At 41.9% G+C, this 14,351-nt stretch overlaps 1 protein-coding gene and 1 long non-coding RNA gene across 2 annotated transcripts; both read right to left on the reverse strand.

Annotated features, from left to right (window-relative positions):
• Positions 1 to 3,359: 3,359 nt before the first annotated feature.
• LOC138975391 (uncharacterized) lies at positions 3,360 to 14,099 on the reverse strand. The gene is made up of 4 exons (XM_070348058.1): positions 13,905 to 14,099; positions 10,583 to 10,732; positions 8,136 to 8,719; positions 3,360 to 3,742 (listed from the first exon to the last, which is right to left on the reverse strand). Exons 1-4 carry the CDS (start codon positions 13,951 to 13,953, stop codon positions 3,545 to 3,547), a joined length of 981 nt encoding a protein of 326 aa, XP_070204159.1. The 5' UTR covers positions 13,954 to 14,099; the 3' UTR covers positions 3,360 to 3,544.
• LOC138977381 (uncharacterized) lies at positions 5,269 to 6,370 on the reverse strand. Its single transcript, XR_011459252.1, has 2 exons — positions 6,160 to 6,370; positions 5,269 to 5,875 (listed from the first exon to the last, which is right to left on the reverse strand). It is a non-coding gene; the product is annotated as an uncharacterized lncRNA (long non-coding RNA).
• Positions 14,100 to 14,351: the final 252 nt, after the last annotated feature.

Raw genomic sequence — 14,351 nt, forward strand, 5'->3', positions numbered from 1 at the left:
ACTGAAAATAATCAAAGTATGCCCGATTCTGGACCACCTCCTATGGGTTTTTTTTCCATTCTGATCGAGGACAGACGTGACAAGTACAAAACAACCCCTAGTTGGGGAAAGGCTTCTAAATCGGCACAGGCGTGTGCACAGGGCCGTTTTCTGAGAATGGGGAATACTCAGGGTATAATTGCCTACATGGTTCGGTAGAGCTCTTTGCCATAGGCTGTTACCAGTTGTAAAAATTGAGATGCGTGAAATGGATAAAAAAAATAATGAGTTCGAATGAGTAAATCTTGGAATTCAACATGAATGATCTAATTTTTGTGAAATACAATTGATGATGAGCAGGTGCATGAATTGAAAAATGTGAAGCTCTTGTGTGTGCAATGCGAGTATGTCAATCCTTTATTGACTCGTGGAGTTGAAATTATGCCATGCCCAGTCAGCGGATCATATCCTGCCATGCCCGGCCTTTCATTCCGAAACGAAACGTGAATACATCTAAATCTTGTCTGCGGCCTATGCCGTCTCGTTTCACGTTCCCTTTCGCGGGGTGACTCATTCACCAAACGAAACGAGCTGCAAAACGAAACGTGCTGTCTTTTAAATCTCCCTAATGACCGTAGTCCGCCGCTTGTGCATAACGGAGTGAAACTGACGAGCCAGTTCAGCGCGGTAGTATAGTGGTTTCGCTGTGCTGCATAGCACGCTTTTCTGTACCTCTCTTCGTTTTAACTTTGTGAGCGTGGTTTTAATCCAAACATATCATATCTATATGTTTTTGGAATCAGGAACCGACAAGAAATAAGATGAAATTGTTTTTAAATCTATTTCGGAAATTTAATTTTGATCATAATTTTTATATTTTTAATTTTCAGAGATTGTTTTTAATCCAAATATAACATATTTATATGTTTTTGGAATCAGGAAATGATGTAGAATAAGATGAACGTAAATTTGGATCGTTTTATATAAAAAAAATGTATTACAATTTTCAGATTTTTAATGACCAAAGTCATAAATTAATTTTTAAGCCACCAAGCTGAAATGCAATACCGAAGTCCGGCCTTCGTCGAAGATTGCTTTACAAAAATGTCAATCAATTTGATTGAAAAATGAGGGTGTGACAGTGCCGCCTCAACTTTTACAAAAAGCCGGATATGACGTCATCAAAAGTATTTATCGAAAAAAAGAAAAAAACGTCCGGGGATATCATTCCCAGGAACTCTCATGTCAAATTTCATAAAGATCGGTCCAGTAGTTTGGTCTGAATCGCTCTACACACACACACACGCACAGACACACAAACACATACACACACACACCTAAAGTGTGGATGGTTACCTAAGAGGCGGCACTGGGTGTAGTGCCTTTCTAGTGCACTTGCACTACAACAGCACTGGGTGCAGTACTCGCTCCGGCATCGAAGAATTTTGCACTAAAAAATGCACAAAATTTGACCTATTTCGTCGCCTATAGAGGACGGAAAGAATGTCATTTTGAACATTGTTATGACATTCTTTCCGTCAAAAAAGTCAATTTAACGGTGTCAATTTAACCATAAGGCAACCATCCACACGTGTGGACGGAAAGAATGTCATTTTGAACATTGTTATGACATTCTTTCCGTCAAAAAAGTCAATTTAACGGTGTTAAATGAAGCGACCATCCACACAATTAGGTTGCCATCCAGAGTTTAGGTTGCCATCCACGTGTGGATGGTTGCCTTATGGTGATTTAGGCAACCAAACCTGTGGAAACATGGGTACACACACACACACACACACACACACACACACACACACACACACACACACACACACACACACACACACATACACCACGACCCTCGTCTCGATTCCCCCTCTATGTTAAAACATTTAGTCAAAACTTGACTAAATGTAAAAAGCAAGCTCCCGAAAACTCTGAAGGTCTTCATTTAGTGATACGTACATCAACCTGATCACTCTAACGAAGATCTACCTTGTCTGCCTAAGATATAAAATCAACCTCATCTCTCGAAAAGGCACAGTCACTCACCGTCTCAGACAATTATTGCCAGGCTTTTTTTTTTATTATCTAAAGACTATTACAGCAGTACCTGCGATGTGTGGACCCTCCCATGAGAGGACACCTCCCTTAAAGGGACATCTTCTCTTGTCCCTTTTTATATTATCTCTACCAAAGTATACATAGAAAGGCCACCTGCAATGTAGGGACACTTTTGGCTTGTCAAAAGGGTGTCCTTTCATCGCAGGTACCACTGTACTCCACTTGGACCGGTAGCTCAGTTGTTAGAGCACTTGCCTTGTGATCCCTGGGTCGAGGGTTCGAATCCAGGCCGGGACGGACACGGGTCAACAGAAAAAAGTATATCCATGCCCCCACCCCGTGTCACCACAGTAGCACATAAAAGACCTCGGTCATTCTGCCATTAGAGCAGGAGGCTGATTTACACCTAAACACGCACACACCTGGGTAGCGCGACTCTTGTTTCTGCTAGCTTTCCACTGGGAGGAAGCGACCCGAATTTCAACCAATTGGAAATGTATAAAGTAATAGAAATGTTATTTCAAATGTACATATACCGAAAATCAACACTTTAGCAGCTTACTGGACAGAGTTTTAACACTAGTTTTCGTAATTATATTTGTTTTGTGAATTATTGTATTTTGATTACGAAAATGACCATTGGAAAATTTAAATATGGGAACAGGTCGGATTTGGGGGTATTGACAGAATGCGATGTTGTTGTCTTCCTCATCCTCTTAATACAATTAACGTTCTAAGAACTTGACATTCTTGGGTGTTTTTGTTTTTATTCGTGAAGACGTTCCTAGTCTGATGTAAGCATGCTGGTGGCTGATGAGACTTATTGGACTAAAGTAGTGTTCCAAGAACTTACTATATTCTTGAATTTTGATTCTGAATAATGGAACATTAGCAGTCGATCTGTTATTGGATGTCTGCCTGACGAAGCGACGTTCGCAAGCCGAAAAGTCAAGCCGAGAAAGAAAGGACTTCAGTCCACCATATCGACGTCGTCATGTAATTTCGGCGAAACTCGTTTCAGACAGCTTTTCCGAAGAAGGCCAAACCTGATTATTTGTTTCATGAAATAACGTTTACATTATTTTGTACCTGGCTTGATAAGAAAGATAAAAGAAAGATAAAAGAAAGATAAAAGAATGTCAAAGCATGTCGTGTCCTTCGTATTTAAGAGAATATTGCTCATGAAGAATGATGCATTTTAAAATCTACAGTAGAAAAAACATCAAAATCGCCAAGAATCGAGTTACACCAAAATTCCACGACTACATCGATATCGTACAACTCCACAGAGAAAGAACGGACTTCAGTCCACCGTATTAAACAAGAAAGGATTTAATTGAGTCCACCATATAAAAAATTAAAGGACTTCAGTCCACCATGTAAAAAAAGAAAGGACTTCAGTCCACCATATCGTACAACTCCACTAGGAAAAAAAGGACTTCAGTCCACTATATCATAACAGAAAGGACTTCAGTCCACCATATCAAAAAATGAAAGGACCTCAGTCCACCATATCGTACAACTCAACAGCGGCGTGCATTCGTCCTCGAATGTCGATGCGCCAGGCCACAGCCAGACCAGTCGGGGTCAAGGCCACGGCCATGGCCTTTTTCACCCACTTGGTTCCGCTGATGAGTCGCCTCGTCTCGCCCTCTGGCGTGATCAGCAGCACGCAGAAGTTGGTCTTCTCGCCGTTCGCCTGAAGAGGAGACAATGTGCACAATTTGAAATTGTGAAAATTTAAATATACACAAACATTTACAGATTTTTTTTTATATCAAAGATGTTGTCATAGTAATTTTGTTTTTAAATGAAGCAAAAACAACACATTACTAATTTTGTTTGACAGACTGGGGAAATCTCATCTTGAGTTGATGATTTACCCCTGTGAACTTCTCATGAATCGTTCAGACATGCGCGCGTGTGTGTGTGTGTGTGTGTGTGTGTGTGTGTGTGTGTGTGTGTGTGTGTGTGTGTGTGTGTGTGTGTGTGTACCCCAGCGCTGCTCTCAGATTTTAACATTTGTTGTTGTTGTTGCTGTTGTTGTTGTTGTTGTTGTTCTCCTCCTCCTCCTCCTCCTCTTCCTCTTCCTCCTCCTCCTCCCCCTCCTCCTCCTCTTCCTCTTCCTCTTCTTCTTCTTCTTCTTCTTCTTCTTCTTCTTCTTTTTCTTTTTCTTCTTCTTCTTCTGTGTGTATTATAATGACTAGCATGCTGTTGTCTCCCTTTGACCAGTTCATTGTATCCACGGTACCTATGTACAATCGGGGTTCAATGTTTGGATCAGTCATGCGCACTGATACTTTCGTACAGAAAGCCTGCCATGTGGTCACCGAATAAACTGTTGCACCTTACCATTCTTGTGTCCGTTGGTTTTGTCCGTATAACAACCCCAAGACATTACATTTGGCGACGAGGATAAACGTGAGTTATTCTTCTAAGAACTATGCAACAGCCGAGAGCTATATCGATAACCGTTACACCAGTGCAACCGTTTGACCCACATAGTGAATCCGCCGCCGTGCACCAGCGCTGGGAGCGTTGGCTGCGAAGTTTTGAACTTTTTGCCGCTGCATCAGGGTGCAGTAATGACACGCAAAAGCGTCAACTTCTTCTACATTGTTCAGGCGCAGAAACTCAAGACATATTCTTTACATTTGACCCTGAGCCAGCAGACTATGCAGCAATAAAGACTGCACTTACTGATTATTTCAAACCTGCTAGAAACGTGCCGTACCAGCGCCATCTGTTTCGCCAAGCGAAACAACAGGAAAGCGAAACTGTCACACAGTATGTCACTAGACTTCGCCAATTAGCAAGAGACTGCGACTTTGGTAATGGGACAGATGATTTCATCCGAGATCAGGTGATCGACAAGTGTTCATCAACTCCGCTGAGAACAAAGCTACTCGCTGAAAAAAACTTAACTCTGGCAAGATGTTTTGAACTAGCCTCTGCAAAAGAGCTGTCTGAACAGCAAGCATCAGCAATTGCTGCTGACGAGAAAGTTTTTGCTGCTAAACACTCATACAATCGACAGAATCAGCGACACCGTCCAGCACATCATGATTCATCTCTATCTTTGTTACGGCCGGAATTTACGTGTGTATGTCTGTATGTATGTCTATTTACTCCTATCAGAAATTGTGCGTGCTACTCTCTGTTTACTATCTAGCCTTCACACACACACACAACACTCCAACCAGGCACAAAGACAAGAACACAGTATAGCCCTTTGCCCCTGCACCTCTATTAGAATGTTCAATAACACAACATAAACATATTATTATACATCCATTCTACAGATCACTTTCGCTCAACATGAAAGTTCTATTTCTGTTAACACACACAGCCTAACTGCACAAAATTACATACATGTTACTTGGTCATGCAGTCTACAATTCACGTGCACACATATAACACTTTAGGCGTGGTTCCGTGAAAGCCCGTCTGTCTCAATACACACGAAGTCATTGTCTCAAACAATACTTCTGTTACTATTCACTTCTGTTACACACAGATGACAAAACCCACGACGCTCGACGTCTCATGGTTATTCACTCGGGAAACGTATCTCTGAACAGCTATCACGCTGGTTAATTGCTCTCAGTCGTACTCACAATATTCAGTGGCACGCACTGCTTCACCCCACCCACACAACTGTCTCGTGTGGTGGAATGGGACGGGGTTCCCGTTTTGCAGCGCTTCACGCTGTCTTCCCTCCTGCGTTCCCACAGCTCACGGCTGGAGCGTGAGGGTAGAACCTCCCGTCTCGTTCCCCTTCCGCGACCCCTCTCGGCCCGGGATACTTCCGCGACCCACTCGGCCCGGGATGCTAAAATACACAAGTTTAAACTACCATAAGTCTCCATACTTGAATAAACTTTTCTGACATTCTTTATCACTACCGTCAACTAACTTATGCGGTTACAGTATATACACCCGCTAACTCATAAGCGACTTCCTTTCCGAAAAACATGTAAACATTCCCTTTTCAACAATGGCTGACATCAACTCACGCTTTTCAGCCAATTCACACATGACTCTCCCGGTCATTTCTCAAGTCAATATTTCCGAGCAAAATAATATCTCCGAGTAAAATATCAATTCAATAAATACCTGTAAACACAGCAATTGAATCCACCGATTCAATACCGGCACGAGTCTCCAAACGACCTCTAGCGCCCGGTGAGAAACTTTACTAGCAGGAGACACTTCTGTTCCTTTCAGTGGTCTCTAAAGTTCTGAGGCTGTATTATCTTTACAACGCCACCTCAGTCAATACTCCTCTCTGATTGGTCACCGACAATACTGCACTGCGTCAGTGACGTTTCACCGCACGGTGCCTACTCAAAGTTCGTGGCCCATGAAATGGTGTACACCTGCGTCACATAACTCCAATATACATTATGTGCAAATCCGTTGTCACAATCTTACAGTCAACATCGCAGTCAGAATCCAGCAGTCCAGTGTGATCTGTGTGGTTCAAAGACTTTCTTTCTTTCTTTTTTCTTTATTTGGTGTTTAACGTCGTTTTCAACCATTCAAGGTTATATCGCGACGGGGAAAGGGGGGAGATGGGATAGGGGAAAGGGGGGAGAGGGGATAGAGCCACTTGTTAATTGTTTCTTGTTCACAAAAGCACTAATCAAAAAATTGCTCCAGGGGCTTGCAACGTTGTACAATATATGACCTTACTGGGAGAATGCAAGTTTCCAGCTGTTCAAAGACACATTCAGGTTCCGAATGCAGGTGTTCGCGTCAAATAACCTGCTACAAGTGTCGTAAACTTGGACATTTCGCTTCGATGTGTAAATCGAAACCAGTGAACAAACCTCCGCAGAATCGCCGTACCCACAGACCTGTCCACTTTCTCAATGACAGTGACCAGACTACAGAAGAAGAAGAACCAGGCGAGATGATCGTTGACTCTGGAGCCTCCTGCAACATCATCAACTCTGCCGTAGCAGCCAAGCTGAAGCGCCGAGGCCTTGAATTCGAGTCCTGCCGCAAAATCATTCATCGGTATGGTTCACCGCCTATCCTCGCACGCAGGTGCACCACCGCTGATGTTCAGATTGCTTGTCGTACACCAGTTTCTGCTGAGTTCCTGGTAATTCCTGGATCTTCACCTCCTCTACTTGGAAGATTGACGTCTGAAGCGCTAGGCGTTCTTCACATTGGCGTAAACTACGTTCGTATAACAACTCCAAGACATTACATGTATGGACTGAAACTCCCACGTACACTAGTGTTTGTTTGCACGAGTGGGTTTTTACGTGACCGATCAGTTTTAAAGGTACTGAACTTGTCAAATCCAGGTGCACGGAGCCCCTGGGGCTTTTAGTCATACCTCAGGCAGCTATCCGTTAGAAGAACTACCAAGTTTCATTGACTTGCACCCAAAGGGTCAAGAACTGCGATTTTTTTACGAATTAATTTCGTACTCGGACCCGGCTGGTCTTGACCTATTTTTGGATCTAAATTTAGATCAGTAGATCACCACATCATTCACAAAAAGACACGTCACTAGCAAACTATGTCAGACATCATCATGAGTTTGTGTAAAACAAAACGGAGGCCGGAATCACTCAGTTGAATCGAACTCCGACCAAACATCACGTATTAACTAGGTTAATTTATGCACTCGCGTGAACAAGAAACTGTCGAGCTTCACAGATGTCGTCGTTGGGTAGTTTTGGGTTTGTTTTACTACCATAGGAGGAGTTTTGAACTGTAAATGCACTCAGCTGCAACAAAAACGCAAAACGAAGGCTGTGAGCTGCACCGTGCCTTTAACCCGTCGTCCTTTTACAGCCTTACGCGGATTTCAGAGAATGCATGCTTAGTATTGTGGTGTTTCAAGAACCGACGAAAAATTCGAATCACTTTCCTTTCTTGTATTAATACATCCCCGCCATTTAGGCAGCCATACGCCGACTTCAGAGGATACATGCTTAGTATGTTGGTGTTTCTTTAACCCATGGAACGTTCCAATCATTTAACTTTCTTGTTTTTATACTCCTTATTGTGGCCGTACAAGGGCCTACTCAGAACTGTTTCATAAACGAGAAAAAAAAAAACGATGGACATACCCGACAGCTCGCGGAAAAGGCAGCAATGTACAGATTTCCTGCCCCGTCAAAGGCACCTTGTCCGAACGTGGAAGTGTAGGGGTCAAATAGATCTCGCTGGTCATCGGAGAAGTTGAACGCCCCTATGCTCTCGATCACCTCCCCGGACTCTACGTTGAAACCCAGAAGGCCAGGCTCGCTGGAGTAGGAACTGGACACGTAGACGTCACCGCCGAATGACGTCATCTGCTCTGGGTCGAAATCGGTCAGGTTGGACACGAGGTTGCGCACAAGCTTTCCTTTCCTCGTGACGATGTCAACGTATCCAGACGCGCCCCGCCACCCCCCTCCCGCCACCACCACGTTGCCGTTGGGACCGTCAGTGACGGCGTGGTAGTGGTGGTCGTAGTCTAGAAGGTTCATGTCCTCGTACCACCCCAGGACCCCGTCGGAGACGTTGAATATGTAGAGGCGGTTGACGTTGGTGGTCGTCAAGGCAACCTGGTCGTCGCTTAGCAACGCCATGGAGGCCACGCCATGTGCACGGCCTTGACTCCTTGTCTGGATGTTGTGGGGGTCATTCAACGGAACCATCTTGAGGTCTCCTGTTGACGTGTCCCACAAAACGATTGTATCAAGAATTCAAACACAAGAATTGTAGGTTAATGAAATGTTTTATTATTATTGACAAAACAAAACGTGCCCCACAAAACGATTGGATCAAGAATTTAAAAAAAAACCAAGAATTGGAGGTTAATGAAATGTTTTATTATTATTGAAACAAGAAGAGCAAACGCTCGATCGAGTCACTTTCGCAGTTCTGAATATTATATGAGGCATCAGATGGACAGGAAGAAATTGCTATTCACAACACAATGAGTCACGTTCACATAAAATTTGAGCCCGGTCACTTTTATAGTTTCCGAGAAAAGCCCAACGTTAAGTTGTGTGTTGCCGAACAGAAAAGGCTAGTTATCTCCCTTGTTTTTCTGATAACGTTCGTAAAAGGCTACAGATGTAAATACTTTGATGTAAAGAATAATCCTACAAAGTTTCAATCACATCCGATGAACTTTGTCAAAGATATAAAATGTCTAATTTTTCCTTTGACGCTGACCTGTGACCTTGAAAAAGGTCAAAGGTCAACGAAACCATCGTTAAAGTGTAGAGGTCATTGGAGGTCACGACTAAACAAAATATGAGCCCGATCGCTTTGATAGTTTCCGAGAAAAGTCCAACGTTAAGGTGGTGTCTACGGACGGCCGGCCGGACGGCCGGCCGGCCGGCCGGACAGACTAACACTGACCGATTACATAGAGTCACTTTTTCTCAAGTGACTCAAAAAACAAAACGTGCTCCACAAAACGATTGGATCAAGAATCAAAATACAAGAATTGTAGGATAATGGAATGTTTATTACTGACAAAAAAAGACATAACATTTACTAGTACGTCGACCCAGTAGTCTTTTGAGTGGACAGGCAGAAAAACAATTATGAAACAAATAACGAACTTATGATTGAATCAAGGAAAAACCTACTGTGCCTCAAACGTCAGCAAGTCGCACACATTGATAGACAGATAGATACAAACCAATAGGAAACCAGCCTGCCAGCTAGCCAGAGAGACAAACAGAAACGGTCATTCACACCCCGTTCACACAACTCTTTTTTCCGATGAATTTATTTGATTAGGTCATAGTATCTGCCCTTTTAAAAAATTGGAGCAACCAAAATCATGAGAGATTGACTAAATGTGGATTTGTACCAGTTTCAGTCTTCAGTTACAACCTTCACGATGAGAGATTAATTAAATGTGGAATGTTACTAGTATCTGTGTTCGGTTACATTCTTTACAATAAGAGATTTAACTATATGTGGATTTTGACCGAAGTCTTTTCACCCCATGGTTACCCGGCTACAGTGAGAGAAAAATAGGGATAGAGAGAATAAGATACAGAGATATACTCGTGTGTTTGTGTGTGTGTGTGTGTGTATATGTGTGTGTGTTTGTGTGTGTGTGTGTGTGTGTGTGTGTGTGTTTCTGCACTTTTCTTCTGTACCTCTTAATCCTTGCATCATATCTAAATAAAATTAGTTATCAGAGAGAGAAAAACAAGCATTTCGCACAACTCCCGTGTGTCTGTCACGCGCGCATGTGCACGAATGTTTCCGAACAAAAGCTCACCTGGCTGCCACAGAAAAAATGGGGCGAAAATTGGCAAAATGGCACCAGAAAAAGGGGCGAATTGGGGCGAAATGGATGGCTATCAGTGTTCAGTTTCGACAATCACGATGTCAGACTGACTCATGTGTTTTTTCACTAGTTTCAGTGTTCAGATATAACCTTTACGGTGAGCAACTGACCAAATGTTTTTATATCGCTTTACGCCTAGTGTTTTTTTAATTTTTGTTTGGTCCAGACAGGCCAGCCAGCCAGCTAGCCAGAGAGACCGACCGCCAGACATACCTCCGTGAGCAGAGTTTCCCATGAGGAGGTAACCACTTCTGGTGACAACAAGAGAGGAGATCTCAATATCTTTACTGCCATTCTCAGGGAAAGGGCCCACACTGGCACGCAGCATTGGTGTTGCAGTCATCGGATCCCATGCAACACATTCTGAAACAAAATAGAATACTGAATTTTCTTCTCCTTCTTCTTCTCCTTCTTCTTTCTTCTTTCTTCTTTCTTCTTCTTCCTTCTTTCTTCTTTCTTCTTTCTTCTTTCTTCTTTTTTCTTCTTCTTCTTCTTCTTCTTCTTCTCCTTCTTCTTCTCCTTCTTCTTCTTCGTTCATGGGCTTAGACTCCCACGTTCACTCACGTCTTTAGCACGAGTGGATTTTTACGTGTATGACCGCTTTTACCCAGCCATTCAGGCAGCATACGCCGATTTCGGGGGATGCATGCGGGGTATTTTCGTGTTTCTATAACCCACCGAACTCTGACATGGATTACAGGACCTTTTCCGTGCGCACTTGGTCTTGTGCTTGCGTGTACACACGAAGGGGGGTTAAGTCACTAGCAGGTCTGCACATAAGTTGACCTGGGAGATCGGAAAAATCTCCACTTTTAACCAACCAGGCGGCCGCGGCCGGGATTCGAACTCACGACCTCCCGATTAGGAGGCCGATGTCTTACCACCACGCCACTGCGCCCGTCGAATGCTGAATGAAATACAGCAAGGTAACGCTAATCACACATGGTTTTGTTTAAATCGCAGATATCGACACACAGAAAACGTTATTATCTCCGATGAGAAATTAATGCGTGGCGCATGCATATATCACAACATCGAACAACATAGTAAATAGTAACAACATGAGACAATAAAATGCAGTGTGCACACATAATAAACTCATATCCCCTCACAATAAGAGAGATATTGCTAAAAGCGCTGTTCAGTAATCTGGAGTACTATACATACTGAGGCGAGAGAGAACTGAACTGTACTTTACAGGGATGGCCAGACCTCAAAATTTTAACTCGCCACTGAACTGATTTATCTTATCTGATCAATCCTTTTTTCATTCTTCAACACTTGTATGGAATGAATAAGATATGTACACTAATTAATATATTACCCCCCGCGGGTTAGGGGGAACAATTTACCCGATGCTCCCCAGCATGTCGTAAGAGGCGACTAAAGGATTCTGTTTCTCCTTTTACCCTTGTTAAGTGTTTCTTGTATAGAATATAGTCAAGTTCAAGTTCAAGTTTTATTAGTCCATAACCCATGGGGGCATTTTGAACAATAAATACAATCAATACAATCATGATATATGCTCATATAGTATAATAAATAACAAAAATAAAAAATTATGAAAAACTGTTATAAATTCTATTAATAAAGTCCAAAATATTCTTTAGCAATTTCTTTTTCTTAGTAGCAAACAACTGTTTAAATTTAAGTGCATTAGGTTTTTTCCAATAGTAAGGTAGTAACAACTCAGCTCTTTCTTCTTTGAAAAAAATCACAGACAAATAAATAATGGAATTCATCACCTATGTCTTGTGATACACATTTGGTGCAAGTTCTTTCTGACCTCGGGATGTTAAGATAACGTTCTTTCTGTCCAGGCAAATTGTTGTTTAATGTTCTAAACTTCATCATTGAAACACATTGCTGATATGGCAGGTGTGTGACATAGTCTTTTTTTTTTGTTTTTTGTTTTTTTGTTTAAACATAAGTTTATTTTAACAAAGGTTACAATCATGACATGTATACAAAGTTCACAGAAACAGCAACAAGCTAGAAGCTTATAGTGGTGTTCCTGCATGACAGTACAACATAAGGCGGTAACGGCTGAAAAATTTGTCTCAATAAACCAAATCTATTAATAACGTAATGAACGTTGCATAATGATGATAAAGAAAGACAGTAAAGGAAGGAAGGAGGGAAAGAAGATGAATAAAAGAAGAGAGATGGGTAGGAGATGTGCAGAAGTTAAAGTTGTTGTCCGGCTTGAAGAGCATTTATTCTGATTTACCCAAAGCGGCCTGAACGTTTAATGAACGAGTGTACGGTGGAAAAAAATGTCCTGTTCAAATCTGACATAGTCTTCACATGCAAAAATATCTTTAAACATTCGATAATTTCAAAACATATTTTTTGTTCCAATTTCTGTAAACCATTTATGGATATACTGGTCATACAAGCTTCTTTTTACTTTCTTTTTAAACCATGCGCTTGAGTATTGAACATTTTCTTGAAAAGTCCAAAGGCCAGAGAGACCAATTTCATTTAAGGTTTTTTCAATAAAACATAAATAATTAGATTAAATCATCTTGTTGATCAATATACAATTTATAAGTAAAGCAATACACAATACTTGAACATTTATTTTTATGAATAGGACTAATCAGTTTATACCAATAGCAAAGCATTCTACATTTCATATTAACATCTAGTGGATATCTTCCAAGTTCACCAAATATCATAGCATTTGGAGTTGATGTTTTTAGTTTGAAAACAATTTTATAAAAACACAATTGAAGTTTAGTAGCAAGTTCACAGGAACCAAAACCCCATACTTCACATCCGTACAGTAAAATTGGAGCAATCATTTTATCGAACAGGTAAACTTGTATGTCCACAGGCAGTGGCAATTGTCTACAAGTACGCAAAAGAACAAACATTGCCCTTGAAGCACGATCATATAGATTCTTCTTAGTTTGTTTGTTTGTTTGTTTGCTTGACGTCCAGCCGACCACGAAGGGCCATATCAGGTCGGTGCTGCTTTGACATTTAACGTGCGCCACACACAAGACAGAAGTCGCAGCACAGGCTTCATGTCTCACCCAGTCACATTATTCTGACACCGGACCAACCAGTCCTAGCACTAACCCCATAATGCCAGACGCCAGGCGGAGCAGCCACTAGATTGCCAATTTTAAAGTCTTAGGTATGACCCGGCCGGGGTTCGAACCCAAGACCTCCCGATCACGGGGCGGACGCCTTACCACTAGGCCAACCGTGCCGGTCATAGATTCTTCTGTGCGACTGAAATGTTTGCAAAGATTTTAGTCAAGCAGTATGTAAGAAATGTTAAGTCCTTTGTACTGGAAACTTGCATTCTCCCAGTAAGGTAATATATTGTACTACGTTGCAAGCCCCTGGAGCAATTTTTTTTATTAGTGCTTTTGTGAACAAGAAACAATTGGTAAGTGGCTCTATCCTACCCCACCCCCCTTTCCCCGTCGCGATATAACCTTGAACGGTTGAAAACAACGACACCAAATAAAGAAAGAAAGAATTAATATATTCAAATTGTGGAACTAACATGTAAACCTACCTTGCCAGACAACCAACAGTGAAAAACAGCAGATGATCGTCGATTTCATTATTTCGTCTGCCCTGACCCGATGATCCGTCTGTATAAAACAAGCTTGGTAATATACAGCTAGCTCCTAATTTTGAAAAGCAAAGCTAAGCAAAACCGCAGTGGTTCTTTTGATACTAACACATAGGCTATGAACGTCAAATCTGGTTCGAATGAGCTTTTAAGGGAATGTGCGCACGCTCTCTTGGTAATATAATAATATGCACATTTCTAGATAAGTGGTTCTTGATAATTTGGCTTGCATTGACTGTTATAGGTCAACATGTTCATTTCGCAAGACCCTTCAAAGACGCAATCCTTCACGCGAAAACTTGCTTCGCTTCGTATTTCAGATTTGCCCAGACTTATACTGGAGATAAGACCATCCCTCCACTTAGACATATGCCAACAATCAGCATC

Source organism: Littorina saxatilis, linkage group LG9, assembly GCF_037325665.1.
Source record: "Littorina saxatilis isolate snail1 linkage group LG9, US_GU_Lsax_2.0, whole genome shotgun sequence".
Classification (NCBI taxonomy): domain Eukaryota; kingdom Metazoa; phylum Mollusca; class Gastropoda; order Littorinimorpha; family Littorinidae; genus Littorina; species Littorina saxatilis.

Coding starts and splice junctions, on each gene's coding strand:
- LOC138975391 (XM_070348058.1), bottom strand. CDS start 13,953: ATGAAATCGACGATCATCTGCTGTTTTTCACTGTTGGTTGTCTGGCAA. Junction 10,733..13,904: donor ACTGTTGGTTGTCTGGCAAG/GTAGGTTTACAT, acceptor ATTTTGTTTCAG/AATGTGTTGCATGGGATCCG. Junction 3,743..8,135: donor CCTTTTCCGCGAGCTGTCGG/GTATGTCCATCG, acceptor TCTCCTCTTCAG/GCGAACGGCGAGAAGACCAA.